The 23,609-nt window shown below is 36.7% G+C and overlaps 1 protein-coding gene across 2 annotated transcripts in view; it reads left to right on the forward strand.

Moving 5' to 3' along the window:
• Positions 1-22,411, forward strand: part of LOC145996615 (inner nuclear membrane protein Man1-like) — a 41,380-nt gene extending 18,969 nt beyond the window's left edge. Inside the window, exons 5-8 of one of the 2 annotated variants that reach the window (XM_083133194.1) lie at positions 9,628-9,831; positions 14,149-14,395; positions 17,815-17,996; positions 20,128-22,411. In XM_083133194.1, the coding sequence (XP_082989320.1) occupies positions 9,628-9,831; positions 14,149-14,395; positions 17,815-17,996; positions 20,128-20,279 (785 nt within the window). In that variant the 3' untranslated portion in view covers positions 20,280-22,411. The remainder of the gene's footprint in view (positions 1-9,627; positions 9,832-14,148; positions 14,396-17,814; positions 17,997-20,127) is intronic. The other variant, XM_083133195.1, reaches the window with a different exon arrangement.
• The last annotated feature ends 1,198 nt before the right edge of the window (positions 22,412-23,609 follow it).

The raw sequence follows: 23,609 nt of genomic DNA on the forward strand, positions 1-23,609 counted from the left end.
GTTTGATTATTTTGTCGATGGGCCGTAGTCCTGTAATTGCAGACGTTGTTCAAAATGCACCTGTCATTATAATAATATCATTCATTTGTGCTGATCTTATTTTTGTTACATAGGTTGCACATTTTGGGAAGTTCCAGATTAGTGCACCATAAGAAACAATCACGTTGTAGATTTCTATAAGTGACATTGGGAGTCTGTGTGTTTGAACCTATTGTTGCCAATTTATTTATTAGCTACTGACTCAGCTTTTGAAGTTACGTAATCGTTGTTTTTGTTGCATATTTTCTTGTAAATTTACACCTATCCGAAGATTATTTCATCTGAGTTTTATTTGTTGGTGTCTTTTTACCATTCAGCTTACTCTCAAGGATTGTATAGTGGATCTTCTGGGTGTGAATGGTCAAATCACACAAGTCCTGCAGAGAGTATATCGCAATACTGGACTTTCTTTCCAACTCTGTTCTAGAATTATCTTCTATTACAATTATTACGTCATATGCATGGCCAATTATGCTTTTGATCTCCTAAATAGAAGGGTCGTTCAAGGTTGACTGGGACTTTTATTTCTGCATAGGAAATATTTAGCAGAAGATACACCAAACTATGTCAGTTTTTCAAAGTATTCTCCGTGCGCCCTGAGGCACCGTTGCCATCATTCTGGCAGCTCCCGAATTCCTTTGGCATAGAAAGAACTTGGTTGTTGTCGTAGCCATTGGAGGACATCGCTCCGCAGTGCTTCGTCTGTCGTGAATTTCTTCCCTCCCAGATGGTCTTAAAGGGGTGCAAACAAATGATAATCACTGGGAGCTAAATCCGGACTGTAGGGGGGGATGGGGCAGAACTTCCCAGCGCATGTCGGCCAGAGTTGTTGTTGTCACATTGGCCGTGTGAGGGCGGTCATTGTCATGGAGAAGAATGACATTTCCAGACAACATCCCAGGTCTTTTCTTGCGAATGGACTTTCATACAGCACCACTCAACAATGTGGAGTAATACTGGGCATTAATCGTGCTCCCTTTGTCCAGAAAATCCACATGGATAACGCCCTTCATGTCCCAGAAGACACTTGCCATGATCTTTCCAGCGGACGGCTGCGTTTTGCTTTTCTTGGGGGGTGGGGGGGGGAACCTTTATGCTGCCACTCCATACTGCGTCTTTTGGTCTCTGGGATTGAATTGTGCAACCATGTTTCATCACACGTGATGATGGATTGCAACAATTCATCACCTTCTGCTCGAAACCAATTCAGAAGCTGTTCACAGACCGTCCTGCGTGTCCACTTCTGATCGAATGTCAGCTGGCAGGGAATCCACCTTGCAAACACCTTGCGGAAGCGTAATTGGTCATGAATGATTGTCTCAACACTCCCGACACTGATATTCACCTCGGCAGCAATATCACGCACTGTTACTTGCCGGTTCTCAAGAATCAGTTGCTCAACATGTGCGATATTCACTGGTGTGACTGCAGTCGGGCGAATGTGTCAATGCGCTTCATTTGTCACCAGCTCCCATCCTTCGCGAAACTGCTCACACCATTCGTTTCACTCTTGTCCGCGACATCGTTTGTTCACCATACTGTGCTTGCAATCGTCTGAAAATCTCAGCTGGTTTCACTTTCTCCTTCACGAGAAATTTGATTACACCCCGCTGCTCCACAGCCACAGACACACTGCTTGCCGCCATGTTCGCTGCAACTGCTGTGCATGCGCGAAATACGTCATGCCGGGCGCTAGTTACTCGCGAAGGAATACATTACGTCACCCGCACGTTTCATCATGATCCGGCTATTCATCGATTTTTTACGTACGAAAATCCCGGTTAAACTTGGAGCCATCTCTCAAAACATTAGATAACATCTGATATGTTTTCCTGTGTGTGCAATAGCTCTCTACAATTCTATTAATGGTTCCCAGGTAATGTAGGTCTCTCATGGTCCTGAAAAGATATGGCCAACTAGCGTTGGTGCAGGTAGATGTTAGTGGAAGCCTCACAACGCCGTCAACGTCTCTACCATCTGTGATGGCCTCTTTTTATCCAGTTGGGAGAGGGACGCAAGGCCATTTGTACCTTACAGCCTGGCGCCAGACAACCAACTGCAATCGACTTGATATATCGATTGCAAATACGCTCGATATATATGTCGATTGCATCTGTGTATTACAAGATCTTGCTTTCATGTACACAGTGATCTCTTATAACCACCATTCTTCCTTTTGAGTCTGCAAATACTGACATTTATAAATCTAAGGTAATAAAAATTGCATGAAGCACTTGAAATACGTATCACTCAACCTAACCTACAAGCTTCGCAGACCCAAAAGGAAAGAAACATTAGTGTTCTTACATTACATACCTAATATCTACATACTGGCTATCAAGTCTCACTTCAATACATACCTACATTTGCCTGAAGTGACGTGGGAAAATCTCAGGATTACTGTTATTTCTGCTATTGTACTGTGGCAAGCTGGCCAAGTTTACAACAGCATAACAACCGTGGATGTTGAGCAAACGTGGAACCTTTCTAAGAAGGTAGTATTCCAGAGCTGACAAACTTGTACGAGGGTCACTATTTATATTTTGAGCCTTGGCAACACTGATTGAAGTTAGGCACGATTTGACGTTTGCACGGAATCGTCTGGCATTATTGACCATAACGTACTTCAAATGTTTTGTCAATAGCTTCATTTGTGTTGTTTATGTTGCCTTGGAGATTGCGCGACAACAATAAAATGGAATTAAGACGTGAACATTTTCATGCGATGATTTTTTACGATTTTCGACGTGGATTATCAAGACAAGAGTGCATCGATCAACTTACTTCCACATTTGGCGATGAAGCCCCATCCTTTACCACTGTGAAACACTGGTATAACGAATTTAATTGTGGCCGCCATTCGCTCACCGACGAGATTCGTGAAGGTCGTCCAAAATCAGTTGTTGTTCAAGAAAACATTGATGCTGTGCAAAACCTAATACTGCAAGATCGTCATGTGTCATACTGTGAGATTGAGGCAACCATAGGCATTAGTTCCACCAGCATATATAAAATATTACACGATCATTTAGCTGTGAGAAAGGTATGTTCTCGTTGGATCCCAAACAATTTGACAAAAACTCAAAAAGACGCTCGCGTCAATTGTTGCAAACAAATGCTCAATAAATACAATCGTGGTGCTTCAAAAGAAGTATATAAGATTGTAACAGGTGACGAATCATGGATATATGCATATGAGCCGGAACGTAAACAGCAGTCGACTGTATGGGTGTTTCAAGATGAACCCAATCCAACAGAAGTTATTCGCGCTCGAAGCACATCGAAACAAATGGTCGCCTGCTTTTTTCGGGAAAACTTGTCATGTGGCAACTGTGCCTTTAGAGGAACGTAGAATGGTCAACTCTGAATGGTACACAACAATTTGTTTGCCAGAGGTCTTCGGTCAAATACGGAAAACAAACAAACGCATTCGGATCATTCTTCATCAAGACAATGCCAGCTGTCACACATCTCGTCTAACAACTGACTTTATGAACAGTCAAAAAATCGAATTGATGGGTCATCCGCCGTACAGTCCTGATTTGGCACCCAATGACTTCTTCTTGTTCCCGAATGTCAAGAATAAATTGCATGGACAACAATTTTCGTCGGCGGAAGACGCCGTTGATGCGTTCAAAAACCATATTATGGAGGTGTCTCAAGAAGATTGGAAAAACTGCTTTGACAAATGGTTCGAACGAATGCAAAAGTGCATTGACCATAAAGGAGAATACTTCGAAAAACAATAAAGCAGTTTTCAATGCCAAATTCCTGTTTTTTCATTGTTAGGCTCAAAATATAAATAGTGACCCTCGTAGTAGCTCTGAAAACATTGTGTACTATCACACACTAGTATAGAGAGCCAACGCAGAAGCAGGCTCAATCGTTGTCCTAGATGGAACTTCCACGATGTCTCCTACCAAACAGTAGGGATAAACCTTATCGGGAGTGGTCCTACAGTTTTACTTGTCATCGGAATAACAAGAATCCATGAGATATAGTGTGGAAATGTAATGGGTAAAGTGCTTTAAATTTTTAATAAAACTGCCTTGGTCAGCAACTGTAGTGTATTTAATATGGAAACAAGGCTTAATTGTGTTACCGTAAGAATCCAAGTTACGTCAGGCAAATCCTGTATGTTATATTTTGTACACTATGCAATAAGCTACTGTCAACAATGAATATAGCAGTAAAGAGATTAACTAGTTTACATCCTGCAATCTAATCTAGCATGCTAGACAGCAGTGGCAATGGGACTCTTATTACTTGACTAGGTGCCATCTCTGATTGGCAGGCCTCTTGGCCACAGAGCATTAGAAAAGAGATCCGTGTTTGAATGCCGGCCTGGTAATAGGTGTTCCTTGTGATTGTCCCGTCATCTTCATCTTCACGAGTAGCCAAAAGTGGCAGAAATGCAAAGTAAAATAAGCCAAATCAATAAACTGAAAATAATAAAATTCATAAACTTTCGTACTATCCTGCAGCTGCCAGCATCTCTCCATTTTTGAATGGAAATCCGGTATTAAGAACTTTTACCGTAAGTAATAGAATTCTTACACATGTCGGGATGTTCATTTTTGAATGTGGTTTCTTAACTACGTAACGAGCTTTAACAATGAACAATTACTGTTGAATGTTACACATTGTTGTGCTTCAAATATAAAAGTTTTAGGTCATGTTTAGATACAAAATAAACTAGAATGTAAAAGAATAAGTTTCAAACTTAGATTGATTGATTTGGTGTTTTTAAGTCCACTTTATGCACAGTAAGGCTAATCGGGACCTACAGTTTAAAGTAGGATCCGAACCACTATGTACCTCCACCGGGTATCGAACCTGGGACCCCGTTTCAAACTTAGAGAAAGTAAAGATTGAAACTAAACATTAACTTACTAATTTTACCTTTTTGAATGTAGCCATTTTGACGTTGTTGCTCATTACTTTGATCAGTTCATTTTTAATTCCAATATTGTAAATAATAATTGTGAACTTCATTTCATTGTATATGGCTATCATCCGGTTTAATTAAAATATCAAATATTTGACGTTTGATTCAAATCGTAACGTTTAACTAGAATTTAAAGCCAGATAAAAAGAGAATGTTTTACTTTCATTAGCCCTTTTCATCTATTTTTGTCACTTCTATTTATTATATGTTTAAAAAACAAGCCCCATGGGACACAGGGGTGCGATGCCCCAGGCGATCGCCCACTTCGCCCACCCTTTGCTACGCCTCTGCCTGGAGGATCATTTAATGAATTGTACATGGTTTGTAGCCTACACAGAAGTGATCTTTGTTCTAGGGATAACTGTAAAGACTTAGTGTAAAAGAAATTGTTTCATTTACTGTTGGTACATAAGATCCGGATGTGACGATGTGGCAAGAGTTTGTTAGTGGAAAGTGGTCCATTCATGATTCTGAAAAGAAATGTCATATCTAGAAGGACATATTTTTGGTAAATAAAGAAGCAAAATTTCGGTACAAAAACAGTCAATTTCAGGTTCAATAGCGGTAAATAAAATAACATTTATCTTCAAAATGTGAATATAATCCCAAATTTGATTTAAAATCTGCACTTACTACACAAAATAAACATATCCCTTCTAATCCCAAATTTATGTCGTTACCAGAATATTAAGTTTATTCCTGTATAAAGGCATCCATTTTTGCTTCTCAAATATTTACTGCAGAATTAATCAATTTTCCGTGAATTACATAACTCTCAGGATAATTCACAAAGTGTCGCATTGATAAATAAACTCTAAATTTCAAGTTTGAGTCTATTTCGCATTTTGCAGTTCATTTCGCATTATTTCATGACAAAACATGGTAGGAAAATGCACTTCACTCCTTTCAGAATCGTAAAAAATTAACATTACAATGTGTTACTTCACATTTCCTGTTTTCGTCAAAAACTAAATATGCATGCCTATAGTCATATCTCACAGTTGGGGGTGTAAGGGGTGACCTTCCACGTAGGCGCCCAAAAGTCAACCTCACATCCACGTAGTACACCCTGGACTAATGACTAACGAGGCTCTGGCGACTGGCACTATGACCAGTATAATTTTGTGTGTGTTGTCCTGTTTGTTGTCCTTGTGTGTGCTGAGTGCCCGTTTACGGCCTCAGCTTTTAACAGAAGTCAGAACATTTTAACATTTTTAGTTATGCAACGCTAGAGTTGTTATTTGTAATGATAAGGGGCTAGCCCCCGTATAATGTGACGGGAGCAAAATAGCCTAAGTGCTGACGCTCCCAAAATTTTAAATTCAAAATCAAAAAAAAAAAAATCAAAATATCTCACAGTTGATGGTAAAGAGGAAGATCATTAATTTGTAGAGTGGATAGAATTTGGTTTTTGAAAAGGTTTGCAAGGGGTGAACATCTATGTTTGAATATTCTGAGGCCAAAAATTACTATTGACTGTTCCGGTTCTCTTTACATTGCGTTCACAGAACATTGACCAAATACAGGGACCATATTCAAGAATAGGTAAAATGCACGTTGTAAAGTAGGTTTTAAGGGCAGAAACATGTGTGATATCTGTTAATTAATCCAAGGGTTTTCATGGCTTAAGAAGTTACATAATAATCTACATTGTGGCTGAAGGTGAGTTTGCTGTTGAAAATGACTTCAAGATCTTTGTGCTGTTGTACGAATGTAATAATTTGGTTGCATAATTGATAGGATTTGAGGGTAAACCTCATAACAACAAACATCTCGGGGATTTAGTTTCAGATTACAGTCTTGGCACCAGCGTTCAATGCGTTTGAGATTGCCTTGCATAGAACATGCATTTTAAACTGAAGCGATGTCTCTAAGTAACTTGCAGTCATCAGCATACAATAAAATTGAGCATTTGGGAGAAATATATTCATGAATATCATCCATGGAAAGAGTAAAAGACACATTTTTCATGTTTTGGAAGGGTATGAAGTGCATCTTCCTACCACGTTTTGCCACGAGATGGTGTGAAATGAACTGCAAAATGCGAAATAAACTCTTTAACATGAAATTGACAGTTTATATACTGACGCTACATTTTCTGAAGTCTGAATTATTCTGTGAGTTGTGCAAATCACAGAAAATGGATTCCTTTATACAGGAATTACTGTACACTAATAATGTGCTATTATATGTGTATGTAATGAGTGTAATTTTTAAATCAAATGTAGAGTTATGTTCACCATTTTAACACCAAAATGATTTTTTTTTGTACCACTTTTGATTTCAAAATGTGCCCAGTTGTAATTCGTACTGAAATCTTGATGTTTATGTAGCTAATCATTAGTCGATATATGTCGGGTATCACACGAAATCTCACCCTGACACTTATTTGCTTCCTTCCCTTGCTTTTCTTGCTCATGTGGAAATGTCAGAGAATTCTCTTTTTACAAAATTGTACACACCCTGTTTTGGAACAGGGTTAACCTCAATTTTCATTATTTTTAAAATAAAGTGGCCCCCATGGCAGAGAGGTTAGCACATCGTGTTACGATGCCAGGGGTCCAGGGTTCGAATCCCAGCCTGGGCATGGATGTGTGTGTGTGTCTCCATTCATTAATATCATCACTCATCCCCATCTTCGCTAATTAGCCAAAAGTGGCACAAAAGACGAAGTAAAATAAATGAAATCAAATAAAATTCTTCTGCTTATACGAGGGTCACTATTTATATTTTGAGCCTTGGCAACACTGATTGAAGTTAGGCACGATTTGACGTTTGCTTGCACGGAATCGTCTGGCATTATTGACCATAACGTACTTCAAATGTTTTGTCAATAGCTTCATTTGTGTTGTTTATGTTGCCTTGGAGATTGCGCAACAACAATAAAATGGAATTAACTCGTGAACATTTTCGTGCGATGATTTATTACGATTTTCGACGTGGATTATCAAGACAAGAGTGCATCGATCAACTTACTTCCACATTTGGCGATGAAGCCCCATCCTTTGCCACTGTGAAACGCTGGTATAACGAATTTAATTGTGGCCGCCATTCGCTTACCGACGAGATTCGCGAAGGTCGTCCAAAATCAGTTGTTGTTCAAGAAAACATTGATGCTGTGCAAAACCTAATACTGCAAGATCGTCATGTGACATACTGTGAGATTGAGGCAACCATAGGCATTAGTTCCACCAGCATATATAAAATATTACATGATCATTTAGCTGTGAGAAAGGTATGTTCTCGTTGGATCCCACACAATTTGACAAAAACTCAAAAAGACGCTCGCGTCAATTGGTGCAAACAAATGCTCAATAAATACAATCGTGGTGCTTCAAGAGACGTATATAAGATTGTAACAGGTGACAATTCATGGATATATGCATATGAGCCGGAACATAAACAGCAGTCGACTGTATGGGTGTTTCAAGATGAACCCAATCCAACAAAAGTTGTTCACGCTCGAAGCACATCAAAACAAATGGTTGCCTGTTTTTTCGGGAAAACTGGTCATGTGGCAACTGTGCCTTTAGAGGAACGTAGAATGGTCAACTCTGAATGGTACACAACAATTTGTTTGCCAGAGGTCTTCGGTCAAATACGGAAAACAAACAAACGCCTTCGGATCATTCTTCATCAAGACAATGCCAGCTGTCACACATCTCGTCTAACAACCGACTTTATGAACAGTCAAAAAATTGAATTGATGGGTCATCCGCCGTACAGTCCTGATTTGGCACCCAATGACTTCTTCTTGTTCCCGAATGTCAAGAATAAATTGCGTGGACAACGATTTTCGTCGGCGGAAGACGCCGTTGATGCGTTCAAAAACCATATTATGGAGGTGTCTAAAGAAGATTGGAAAAACTGCTTTGACAAATGGTTCGAACGAATGCAAAAGTGTATTGACCATAAAGGAGAATACTTCGAAAAACAATAAAGCAGTTTTCAATGCCAAATTCCTGTTTTTTCATTGTTAGGCTCAAAATATAAATAGTGACCCTCGTATGTACATAGTCATTATCAGCGTGTTTACAGCCTGATATATAGTGAACAAAATAAGGCTGAATCAGGAGTAGAAAAATACAGGATGGCACCTGAAAATTTTCACCAGATATGTGAATTGTTAAATTTCATTTTGAATTTCCATTACCTTTTTTTAAAAATAGTATATATTTTTAAATGTTTGTTTTCTGTATAATGTGTATCGTTAAATCAAAATAATAAACATGCCATTATAATTTTTTGCACTGTTGCTAACCGAATCTTAAAATCTGCAGTGATATGGTACAGTCAGCCATATATTGGAATGTATTGCATAGTTGTTCATGCTGTTACCGGTTGAGACTTCTTTAGGAATAATTCATTACTTTTAATCCATTGTTGTATTATTTAATAAATTAAATGTTTTAAGATCACATTTCATGGCTTATCTTAGTTAGATTCATGGCTTTCTTAGCCCATATTTGAAAAATAAAAGTTTGCTCCTGAGAAAAAGAGCTAGTGCCTGAATTAATTTAGTTTTATCTACCCCTGGTATGAGTCATAATTGTACTGTTATTAATTTGGAAAGTAATGAATTTTTATGTAGAGTAGAACTTTGAGAGACCTTTATTGTATGTCTTCTCTTTCCTTTGCAGGTGTGCTCGTTGTGTTTTTTTTATACAAAGGTGTGCTGTGGTATACTAGGTGGAAGGAGCGTAGGCGCCAGGAGGTGTATCAGATGGTGAATAAGGTGTTGGAGATACTGTCCCAAAATCATGCCCATGCACAGCCAGGAACCGATGCATTCATACCCATCAATCATGTTCGAGATGAGCTCATCCCTCCACCAGAAAGACAGAGTGAGTATTTGTAAAATTTAAATGGGTGTTGGTTGAATGGTTGTGTGTTTATTCCAGACTTACAGAAGATACGACATTTTTCATGTGAACAAGTTGAATGGACTTAAAATGTGGGAAAATGTAAAACCGTTGGAAATTTTACATATTGCTCTGTTGGGACCATAAAGGGTAAATGTATTACTCCCTCTGTCCCATAATTATAGTCCGGTATGCCAAAATGGTAACTTTTTATTTATGTTCTTTTGGATACTTGATCGGCCAATTTGTACTGATCCTTGAGTAATAACGTTGTATGACTCATTCCAGTGTTTCGTTTTCTGCTTCTGTATACACCAATGTCACAGTTTGAATATCGGACAAGTTTCATAACAACAAACAAAACTGTACCGGACAATAATTATGGGACAGAGGGAGTATGCATGAAATTGTAAAATCTGTAAACACAAAATTGGGGTTTCTTGCTCTATACCATAATTGTTTGTAGATTAATGGAAGCATTTTTCTTAACATTTCTGCTACGATCAAATTCTACCATGTAATGTGAAGAAATCTTGTAGCATTTTGATGCCATGGAATATCCCATTGCATTTTTCACAGATAAAATTGGTCATAAGTTCCTTTGCATTTCGCTTCATAACCAATCAGAGGTGAGTTCTAGGTCATGAGTGCACATAGATGTAAACAATGCATCACTTCACTTTTTTTAAAAGCCAATAACTATTCAACCAAGAGGAATAATGCTTCTTATAAAAAGGTGTTTGGTACAATCCATTGTGCTGCTTAAATATATAGTTTATAGCTAGGGTTACCAGATCGCTATAAGGGAAATGTAGGACATACATGTCCTAAAATGTAGAACATAAAACATTCGCAATAAACAATACATATTTCTAAAAAAACACGCTAGAGAGTAATTTAAAATTGACACTTTGCAGTTAAAGAAAATATTTCTTAACTATTCTTTAATGCAAAACTTCTAAACTTGATATCATCCGAAACAATGCACCTCTTACTAGATGTTTTAACTGGTTAACTGGTTAGAAATGGTTCCCAAAGTTTCATCTTGCGTAGATTTTAGTTGAATAACAAAAATTCTTGAGTTTTTCAGACCTTTTTCTTTACTTTTTTCGTTTTTCTTGACCTTTATTTATTCAATCCCTACTTAGGTAAAGTAGGAAATTGCAATTAAGAAAAAAAAAAACACAAAAAGGCCACTTAAAATGAAAACTGAAGCTGTATAAGAGATTTAGACCTATTTTATGTATTAATAAATACTAGACTGGATTTGGCAGACTAGCGAGGCTCTGGTGTATGTACTCACAGCCAGTATAATCTTATGTGGGGCTCGTGTTGTCATCCCTCTGTGTACGCTATGTCATTGTCCCTACAGCCATCTTATCTTACCACTATCCACCCTCATCTATGCGATTAGCCAAAGCTGCAGAAAAGTTAAGTAAAGTAAACTAAATCGACTAATCAGTCATTGTGATAGCAAAAATTGTTGACCACAAGTACAATTTCTTGACTATTCATTTACTTCTGGGCCTACTTGTTGATATCCTTACTTTTTCTTGACTTCCATGACTTTCTTGACTGGTAGACACCCTAAATAACTTTGTTCTCTATACCCCTGCTTTACAAATCCAAAATAATTTATAAGAATGGGAAACATCTTGTTCGATCACTATCAACCCCAAGGCAAGAAATTGCCCTTGTGCATTGAACAGTTACATCATCAATATGGGGTCTCAAAACTATGTTCATTAATTGCTTCCGTTGTTCTTCTAGCATAAACTTTTATTCTCTTTTCACAATGATTGAATCAAAATAACTTCCACAATTTAGTTTAGGAGGGCAGTCCATGGACTTGTAACTTGCATGATTTATTTATGTTCAACTGAAACACATATTGTCCTAATTAATATTACGTGATGCTCAAAAATGTAGGACATTTATGATATTTTTCAAATTCCTCCCGGATGCCGGACATAAGGCTAAAATGTATGACATGTCCGGACGTCTGGTAACCCTATTTATAGCGCACACAGTGCATGTATGGAAGAATACATTAGTTGTTTCAATTATAAACACCGGGCACTGGCTCATGATCAGAAATATCCCAATATTGGTGAAGTTGATAGTTACTTAATGTTAACAAAATAAATAAATTTAAAAAAAATGTGTAGAGTTTGAGTTTTACAGTGTCTCATCAACTAACTAACGATATCCTCTTTTAAATTACATCTCTTTGATTTTTAATTTATTAGTTATATGAAAATTACATAACTCAATATGCTTTTCATGCTGCATTATTATCTAATGTTCCCGGCACAATTCGTATCGCTGCAAATGCTAACTGGAATGTTGCATGAAATGTTTCTGTGTAAATTATTGCCTTCTATAGAAAATGCTATAAGATTTTCAGAAGCAAGCACAAATGCTAAAGGAAAGGTTTTCATCTAAAGTGTGCCTTATAGTATATAAGATATAAATAGAACATAATGTTGTTCTAGGAATGATAAAATGTGTAATTTTTTAATGTTAATTTACGTAACAGAATGTCCACTACATGGCTGATTGATTTATTTGCTGACCTCCATGGTGGAGTGGTTAGCACATTACGCTACGATGCCAGGGATCCCAGGTTCGAATCCTGGGATTGGACATTTGTTGTGTGTGTCCCTTCATCAATTTCATCACTCATCATCTTCGTGATTAGCAATAGTGGCAAAAAGAGAAGTAAAAGAAATCAAGTCAATCAACAGAGGTCTGTCACTGAATGCTGAAAACTCAGTTTTGACGTCCGGCTGTTCCACAATATTCCCTTAGTTTTCACTATTTTTTAATTAGTAGGACTGGCCAATTCTTTCTGGCATTTTAGGAGTGTAATTATTGTGGAAGTTATGCAAAATTTGAAGTTTTCCTTTATTTGCACCAGCATTGTCGAGAAAAAATTGATTATGTGTAAACATACCAGATGTTTTAATATTTCGATGTAATTCTTAAATATTTTAAATCAAGTTATGCTTGTAATTGGACTGCAATACTTCCACAATAATATTAATCATTATTTTGTACTACTTTTAAGTGTTATGATTTTCTAGCATCAGAATCCGTATCGGAGAGAAATTGATAAGAGTATTAGTAACAATGTTTGAGGGTGTTTCATTATCATCTTCAGCCAATCTTCCTGGTATTGGGGAGTGTTAACTACATTTTTTTTTTCACAATTGCTTTGTGCTGTCCAGATATCTGTGAGTTGTGAAATAAATTGTGTTCCAAAACAGTAATTAATTACGCAGAGAGTTTCCACTTAGTTAAATTGTTAACACTTCTGACTGGCGTGAATGGTCACAGGTTTGATCCCTGTGGACAAGTACTGGTTTAAAGCCAGAAAACAGAAAAGATGGGATTCAGTGTGCTGACCACACATCACCCAGTGAAACACCACTTGTTAGGGTTACCAGACTTCCTGTTTTTTTCCAGACGTGTCCTACATTTTAGTCTTATGTCCAGCATCCTGGAGAAATTTGAAAGAAAAATCTTGAATGTCTACAAGTCTGTAGACTGCACTCCAAAACTCAATAATGAAATTTATTTTGATTCAGACATTGCAAGAAAAAAACAGCCATCAAATGTAATTGGGACTGGACCTACAATTTAAAGTGAGGTCTGAACTACTATGTGTCTTCACTGGGTACAATTGCTGAATATTTTGTTTGCCATTCCAGGTCATAATGCAAATGCTGAGAGAATATTTTCAGTAACGTCAACACAGTGGACTGATGAGAGAAATACATTTATTACAGAATCTGTAAACGTTTTGTACTGGCTCAGTATAATTTCAAAGGATTTCACTCTTCAAAGTTTCATAAGTATATTTTGACTAAACCTGGAATTTGGGGGAAAATGGCTCCTCAGAGAAGTAGGACCGAAAACACGTGTATTAAGAAATGTATTGTCTAGTATTGATTACAAGTTTAGAAATTTTCTATTTAAGATTTCATTAAAAAAATCGTTATTTTTTTTAAACTGAAAATGTGACAATTTTACATTATTTTAAATCATTTTATAACATGATTTAGCAGTGTGCATTATTTACTGCAAATGATTTGTGTCCTACATTTTGACTTGAAGTCCTACATTTTGGGATGCCATGTGCTACATTTCCCTTATAGTGATCTGGTAACCCTACCACTTGTGAAACCTTAACGGTCAGAGGATTAGTGTAGGGCATGGTTTAGCAAAGTTTCAAAGTTTATGGGTTGTGTAGATTTCTGTTTGTATGATTAATATTTGTTGTTTCTCCCTTTTCAGAGAAAGCAGGATTGTGGGAACAGGCTGTCAAATTTCTTGAGAACGATTCCCGTGTGCGATCGGAAGTTCAGCGGCTGAGGGGAGAAGAGTTCAAAGTGTGGCGTTGGCTGCCCTCAATCTCCCCCACCCATCCTCGAAGGAAGGTCTGGCAAGGACAGGCCTTCGAGACGATGGAAGGAAGTGTCAACTCACTGCCATGCAGTCCCACGCCTTGCCTTAAAATACGACACATGTTTGACCCGGAGATGTAAGTTCATATGGTTGATTATGTAGAATATTGAGATTTCATTTCAAGTTTTTTAAACTTAAGGCGATCATATCTTTGCGTAGGTGTGCTCGATCTATCTTATCTTATGAAGTGTATTTGATCATGATTATGTAGAACACAGTTTATTGTTCATCTTTTAACCTTTAGGATATGGATAGTGGATATATAGTGACCACTGCTGCATAGCAGCAATTAACACGCCATTTTTTCCAAATCTACACATGATATTTCAGTTCTGTTTTCATCTTCTTTTCTTTTTTTTCTCTTTTCATTTATATAGTACGAAGGGTGGCTTCTAGAGTACTGCATTTGACCACTGTCGCTCAAAAATACTTGATCGCTAAAGCGTGATACTTTCAATAATATAGAATATCAAATATAAATTCAATGGGACAATAATCATACAAATATGTGTAAAAATTCGTCCAGGTAGTTTCAGCCCATAATAATCTATTAATTTTCATATATTGCTATGTATTGGTAAGGTAGACTAAATTACATTTTAACATGGAGATGATGACTATGTTCACTTGAGTTTCAATTTCACTTCGTTTTTCACTTCACGATCCATATTTGAAGTCCCACTACCACATACAAGTTACAGTTATATGGGAACGAGCATATAACAATCGTTTGCCTGTTCGAGCGTTATTCACTCAAGCAAAGAAACTGTCAATTCTGTAAGCCATCTAGCGTCATCCATGCAAACTATTAGACAATCGAGCAAAAAGGCCTAGATGCAGCACTCTAGTGGCTACTCACTGGGACTTCTTTGAATTCCAAGAATTATGCATGAATTAGTGAAAAATTGCAACTTTCATTAGTCCAAATTCCTTCAAGTTAAGTCTTCACAGTTTAGCTTTTATTTTTATCAAGGAAGGAAAAGAAAAGAAACTCACATGGAAAATGAGAACAGAATTTCTCAGTCCTTTTGCTTTGTTAGTGTTCTTTGCAGAATAATCTGACATACGGAAGAATATTGCAAGATATGATCTGAAGTTGATTAGGTAAATTTGAGTTTGGAATTCTTGCACAATTAACAATCTTTCATAGATTAGTGTATCCCGTAACATTTGAGACTTTTGTTTGTAGATGTATTTCGAGTCTTGAGTATGTGAAACGGCAAATGTAAACTCTGCACCTTAAATTAAATATTTTAATTATACATTCCATTTAATTGAATTTAATTAGAATTTTTGGATACATTAGAATCACACAGACCCTTTATATTGTTTTGTGTGTTTTTAGTTGGGGGTGGTGAGAGGCGGTAATATATTAGGTTGAAATAGAGAAAACATCTGCTTGTACCCTTGAATGTTTGGAAAGTTTGCCTTGAAAACCAGGAATTATACTTGAATTTTATTGTGGTCCTAGAGTGGCCACCCTGATGACATACTGGAATGATAAAACGATATGTTTATTGTTACTATTGTTAACATTTTGAAAATGTCAATTTTTTGCCTCCTAAAATTATGCAATGTAACTTATGAATGGGTTATTACTCTTCAACATCCAATTTTTGTTTTGCTGATATGTTTTACATTGACATGTAATAATGAAAACAAAGAAACTTGTTCACAGCATGTGACAATTAGGGGTCCGGTGGGAGACCTCCAGTTTTCAAAATTACGATTTTCTAAAGTTAGTTGCATATTTTCCAATTTTTTTTCAAAACTGGGTAACTTGTATTACATATCCTCAAAGAGTGGTCTTAGTACTTCCCTCCAAAGTTGGTCTATCCAATGACCATAGGGCCTGCTCTAGATGTGACATTCCTGAAGTTCTTTCCGTAAGTTGGCAACACTGCAGCTTTTATACATAGTTATTAATTTGTTTTCCATAAGAAGTGTCAGCATATTTTCAATGACACTTTGCATGCTGCTACATACTACATTTTTTATTCATGTCTGTCTATTGTGGAGACCTTGCACCAATTTCTTTGTAAAATTTTGATTTTCTTCTTCCTCCTCTAACTTTCATTATTTGGAGGTACATTGTGTAAATTTCAGCCAGTCATTTCGGAAAAAACTCAATTTCATATCTCTGCAACAATTAATTCATCGCTGAAAAGCATGGACTTGAATAGTCTCACCCCAAGAGAATATCCACGCATGCGAGGCTCCTTCCTTTAAAGGTTAAATGTAAATGTTGCGAATACAGAAAAGGTATGCCATGCAATGAACATTGTTTTTATATGGTAGGGTCGTTCAATAAGTTTTCCCCTAACCCACTTCCAGTGGCCATATGTGGATGAAAGTGCATGTGGATAGACATGCATCCTTACATGGGATACTGCAATTTGTAGACATGAACTAATAACAGTTTTTGTTCTATGGCTGTGAAAGTGTAGGAATGTGTCACTATTACCTGGAAACTAAAGAACAGTCCAACCAATGAAAGCACTATGACTCACCACCTAAAAAGGCACATGTCCTTGACAGGGTAATGCTCTCAGTATTTTGGGACCAGAAGGGAGTGGTGTTGACGAATTTGCTTGCAAAAGGGGTGTGGTATGCATTCCAAAGGTGTCTTGTCTCTTGTAAGACAATGTTCCTGTCCACAATGTCACCTAAAGGGAAGCATGCTTCTCTGGCTGTGGAATTTTATGCCCTCCCCCCCCCCATTTCCCTGACCGTGCACTATCTCACTTCCACCTCTTTACCTCCGTGTAGTTATTTTTGAAAGCCAGAAACTTCCCAGATGAAGACACACGAATTAACGAGGTGATGTCCTGGATTTAGTCCCAACATGCTGAGTTCTATAAGAATGGTCTGCACAGCTGTATAATATGATGGGAGAAGTGTGTGACTGTGAGATGTGAGACAGATATGTATAGAAGGATTAATAAGTGTATAAACTTTGCTTGTTCCCCAACCTATGGTAAGTGGATCAGGGTAAATCTTTATTGAACACCCCTCGTATGAATTGAAGTTGGCAAAGTTGACATTAATTTTACCAATACAATATTTCTTTTAATAGAATGCAAAGTTCAGCCAATTATGTTATTGAATAGAAATATATAATTTATGTACAACCATTTCTTTAAAGCAAATCTCTAATTGTTTGTTAAAGACGAAACCTATGCAGTCATTTAGTTACATTAATTAAGGAGGTTAATGAACCTGCCATGCTATTCTTTCGAAATTGTAATTTTAAATTCGATTTGTAGAATATTGACATTGCAGTCACTACATATACAATTAATCATTGTAATTGCAATCAATATAACTCCCAAAGAAGATATTTTAAGCCATCATCCAGGTAATTTTTAAAAGCAAATTGCTTCCATAAATCATCCAGGTGATAACATTCGAAAACTTTTTTTATTACAAATAATGAAAGTCTACTTCCTGTGTACTGTTTTGCCTAAACGTATGGCTCGTATATGCCCTTTGCAGAGAATACGGTGAGCAATGGCCCGTTCGAATTAAGGATGCTGTTCTTGAGAAATGTGAAGACGTGAAGATCATGCACGTTGAAGTGGACAGGTCATCTAATGAAGGGTGCGTGTACGTGAAGTGTGCATCTCAGGAAGACGCAGGCAAAGCTTTCAGAGCTCTACATGGATGGTGGTTTGACGGTATGTTCTTGCGTCTTATTACCTTGATTTTAATTATATCCTGGTTAAGGCCATGCTGAACGTTAGCTTTATTTGTTTTCCGAAAATTACTCTCATTTTCAAGAAACTGCTAATGATATTTCAAATTCTGAAAAATTATGTTTATTGATTAATTTGGTTTATTTTACTTTGCTTTTCTGCCACTTTTTGCGAAGATTAGGATGAGTAATGGATGATATGATGAAATTGAGACACACTCAACAAAGCACACCCACACACAGGCCAGTACTCGAACTTGGGACCTGGCATTGTAGCATGTTGTGCTAGCCACTTTCCCCTGGAGGTTGGCCTATGTCTGTTTTGGATCCTCTTAGAAGAAATTCCAATTGATCGGTGTGGTTTGCTTTTGCATGTTGTCGAGATATCTGTAATATTTTTGTGGCAACATAAAACTATTTTCCATTGCAGATATCTAGACAACAGAGAGAGAGTAAATTACACGAATATTCACTTGAATGCTCCAGAAGAAATTCTAAACATGTAATTTTTGCTACATCATTAGCAGTTTTTTGAAAGAGGATGGTGGGGATTTTCAAAATGAGTTTGCCAGTGCAGCACACATGTCCAACATGGCTTTAAAATAAGATACTGTAGTCATATGATAAGTTGCTGGAGTTTTGTTGCAAAAGGATTACATGAAGTGCAGGAGTCAAAGATGTTTTAACACTTAGCGGGCACCCTGAATTTTTTACCCCAAGTACTTTTTTTTTCTGGTTTTCAAAAATCATAGAAAATGTTTCCAAGTTGTTGTTATATCCTCTTTCCGCAGATATAGAATTTGTTACATTTTATACATATTCTCTCATATTTGTGAATGTTTTTCTGTAACAATATTGTTATAAAAATTACTGAAAACCTTTTTTTCAACATGTAATATAGAATTTGTTAAAAACGCTAAAAACCCACCAACAGCACGATAAAAACACTTTAGCAGGAAAGAAAGTTCTTCTGGTTTGTCCAAACATATTATAGAAACCAACCACCAACTTCCACAGGGTTGCGTTTCCTTCCTGACACAGCCGAAAGGAAAAATATAATGGGGTGTTAAGGAAGGTGTACACATGATCAAAAACACAAATAATCTTAATGACAACTTATGTGGAAATCTTTATTTATCATTGTACAACACAGTAAAACTTAAAAATCCATCTCCCCCATCCAGCAATCCAAACATACAAGTACTTACCAACACTGCACGACATCTTCCTGCAGACACAGTGAGTAGCGGCAGCGGAACTTGAACCACGTCCCTTCCGTTGCCCCTCGACCAGCCCTGATGATGATTCCGAGATGGGATCAAAAGCTCGGAAGAACTGCTAAAGTGTTTTTTATCGTTCTGTTTGTGTGTTTTTAACAAATATGTTGCCAGCACATGACGTAAGAAGTTTTCTACTGTCATATGTAATATAGAAGTAGTTAATGAAAAATCATTTAAGCTAACATTAAAACATATACCGTTAGAATTATTATTCTTTTTCATAAGGTGTTTGTCTTCAGCTGAACTATCATTGTAATGAAAGTGAACAGAAATTTACATTAGTAAGAGTTAGTCATTGGTAAACTTCTTATCATGAGTACTTGCAAATAGATTTAGTCATTAATTTGTTCTTTCCTTATTGTTTAAAATCTCATTGTTTTGTTTCACTGTTTTGATTGGGGGATATATTGGTATGAGAATTTTGATGATAACCACTATTTTATGTTTCTCGGTGGATGAAGGTGAAAAGACTTAAAATGTGGGAAAACGTAAAATCCAGAAATGTAGATTCGTGTTTCACTGTACCCGTTGTAAATATTGACCAATAAAGGGTAATATGGCAAGCAGATGTCAGGTGGCAAACATTTCAGATAGACAGTGGTTACTTTGGGGAGAAGCAAACTACATGTTTAGGTTATTTATTTTTAAAAAAAAGCTTGTGAAGGAATTTGCTTTATATATACAGTATTGTAAAGTATTGTACAGTATATAAAGAGAGTTTTCAGACTGAAGCGACATGGGTTGCTTGAATATTTCACCAATCGAGCACATGATTGTGTGACCTATTTTTTGTACTGTTTGTAATTGGCTGTTATGTTTTTGTCTTCATTATAGGTAACTTGGTTACGGTGAAGTACCTACGACTGGAGCGATACCACGAGCGTTTCCCAGATTCGGCGCATGTAATGATGCCTGTTCGCCCATCCAACAATCAAAGACTGTCCCTTCAGGCACGCTTTTGGCAGTCGCCTCACGAGCGAACCTAGCTTCTGATCGGTTGGCTGTTCTTCTAATCATCAGGCCAGGAGAGGAATTAAGCTCTTTTTAAGACAAGAGAATAAAAATGTGTTCACCTTCGTCAGAAAAGAAAACAGTTCTGCCAATTAGTTTTTCTTTTTTCACTTGGGAAAATGGGAAGTGGGGGGCAGGGGGGAGATAAGTGTATTTATTGGGCTTTCATCTGTATGTATATAAAATGTAACCCTCTTTTCTATACACAATTCAGGCTTTTGATAGTTGGTCCTGAAAATTAATGGGTTTATTTTAACGATGCTATTTCTTTTTTGATACAATAGCTGGAATTTGTACTTTTTATGAAGAACATTCGACAGAGGGAAGGGGGTTCCCAATTTTAGGAGTGCCTTGTTCTTTTTCTTATTCGAAACATCAACGGCACAAGCTATCACTCAATGTAAGGGAAAGAAAACGCATTCAAGTTTAACATCTACTGAAGACTACTGCAGATATGAAAGGGTTCTTTGTGGTACTGTGAAACTCATACTGTTACTTGTGTATATAGTTAAGACAGAAATTATATGTTAACTATTACTGCTAATCTAATGCTGTTATTGATAACAAAAAGAGAGACTTCGAGTTTGTTGTTAACTGGAAAACTTACAAAAAAAAAAGGATGTGCGGAGTGTTTTTCTATGTTTCTAAAGATGTGTGTACGTACTTTGGCATCAGTTATAAAGTTTCAGATTTGCTGTTTGTAAATGTAGTACTTTGCTCTTTCTTTGTTAAAGCACTTATATAATTTTCTGTACGAAAAGTGCTTTTTTTTTATTTGGCTTTGTAATAAAATGCATTTGTTGCAGTAACATTTGAAAGTAGGGAATCGTTCTTTTTTGTAATCAAAGATTAATTTAGAGACATTAAAAAAATATATAAATGTGTGCAGTGTATAAAAAGTTCAGACCTGGATTGCAAAAGCTGCATTGATCATTTGTATAGTTCTAAATTTTTTTGTACGTGCCTTTTTATTATTTTTATTGTAATTGTCGTAATGTTTTTCTGCAATTCACTTATGTTTATAAGAGGTACAGTGGGATTATGATGTCCACACTTAATGTTCTGTACTGAATTGAAGAGAACAACAAAAATTTGATATTGTAGTGTTATGTTGTCAACAAATATCTAGCTATGAGAATTATAACGAAAAGTTTTTGTCTCTAGTGCTTGTGCTTAATTGTATTACATGCACCATTTGTTTTTCAAGGTATAATTATGTGTATTTTTCTTAATTCTTTCATTCGCCATAAAAATCATGATTGAGTGTAATAAAAGATTGCCATTTTCAGTACATTATAAAACAAAATTGAGAATTTGAGTACCCAGAAGAAATTTTTTGTATTGAAAAACAAAAATGTCCCTGTGGTTGACATACCTTTTCTGTATCATTTGTTACAACATATGCCGAGAGAAGTGTGCAGAGAGATTACAAATAGTGTACTATATTTTGCACAATTTCAGATCTGGAATGAAAATGCACTGAATGAAAACTTGAATATCTATTTGTTCAGCTTTTCCAGGAATCCAGTGTGACTCACTTATAACGGAATACGTCAGTACGTAAGATTTTGTTCACGCAAGCGTCAGGTGTCTACACACTGCATGCAAAGCATCAACATCTCTCCCACTTATGTGAAGGGTATGTTACATAACAAAGGTGTAGGGTTTGGTTCCTCCAGTTACAGTACCAGCCAATTTAAATGATGGCATCTTCCTTTGTGAGTTGAGTGCCAGTGTTTAATTTCAGAATCAAAGTTAAATATTTCTGTGTCCTCGACACCTTTGGCCCAAATAACTAGTTTCCAGGAAAATTCCAGTGGTAGCTTTTAATTTTTAGCTACCATTTCACATTAACAATGTTCCTGTTCGGCAAATTATACTTTTTAGAAATATATTTGCAGTTTTTTTGTAAATAGCATTTAGTGTTCAAAATTTTGGGAAGGAGAGAGAATATTTGTAAACTCTGTGTGTCTTTCTGTCAGTGTATGTTGTAGCAATTGAAATATGTTCCTGTGTATAATTTTTTGGCCTAATTTCTGTTCATATTGGAGGAAACTATTGGTTGGAGTCATTCTGTATTTCTTAGAATAAATATGCTAAAGTGTCAGTTAATTCTATTATTTTGGTGCATAAATTTATGGACGTAAGTGGAGAAACTGCCTGGGAAATTATAATTCTGCTACTAGAATTATTTTCTCTTTCTTCCTCTCTCTCTCTCTCTCTCTCTCTCTCTCTCTCTCTCTCTCTCTCTCTCTCTCTCTCTTCTCTCTTTCTTTATTTTTTCTTCTGCAACTAAACCCCGTTAGCTGCAGCAAAAACTTGAGTTTTTCTGATTGATAACATGTGGCTAAGGTAGGCTCATACGTGCTACTTGCCACCTCGCCTCCACTGTATGGTGGAGTATCAACAAACAACTCCCATCCAAGAGCTCTCGAGTGCGATTGGCCGTGTGTGGGCCGACGTTGTCATGAAAACACAAAATCTTGGAACTCAAATTTTCCTCACGCTTGTTTTGAATTTCGGTACCCTTCTATCCTAGCTTTTACGTCACAATCTCATGCAACAAACTTCGTGAAATTTGAGGAAACCTACATCGTGCATGTGTGTGTGGCCATTTTTAAACATATTACACCACTGCCTCACTCTGACTTCACTCATTACGTCGCTTCCGTACACCTCACAAAGTTGCCTCTGAATTTCAATTGGTTTGTGGTTTTTCACCAACAAAAATCTAATCACTGACCTCACTTCACAACTCGCAGGATTTTCGATTGCAGCACACATTTTAAACATTCACAGTGAACACAGCACAAACAACACTAACTGCATGCTACCACAGCTGGATGCGTACTGATTGCGCACTGACACCAAGATGGCAGCATTAGGCCTGCCCCTCGCCTTACTCCACCAAAATGTAAGTTACTTTCTGGATAGCCCTCGTACATATTTATTTTTTTGACTAAAACACGAAATGTGAAATAATACATTGTAGTGTTAATTTTTCAGGTTTTTGAAAGGTGAGAGGTGCATTTTGCTACCTTGTTTTGTCACGATGTGATGTGAAATTAACTCTTAAACATGAAATGTAGGTTTATTTACTGACGTCTCAATTATCCTGCAAATCACAGAAAATTGATTAATTCTGCTGTAAATATTTGAGAAGCAAAAATAGACTTCTTTACAGAGAAATAAATTAATGCTATGATAACTATATAAATGTGCTTCGAATTTAGGTTTTTATACACCATTTTAACACTGAAATGCCATTTTATATACTGCTTTTGCTACCGAAATATGCCAGATTT

This window comes from Lepisma saccharinum, chromosome 12 (assembly GCF_977018435.1).
Source record: "Lepisma saccharinum chromosome 12, izLepSacc3.1, whole genome shotgun sequence".
NCBI classification, from domain to species: domain Eukaryota; kingdom Metazoa; phylum Arthropoda; class Insecta; order Zygentoma; family Lepismatidae; genus Lepisma; species Lepisma saccharinum.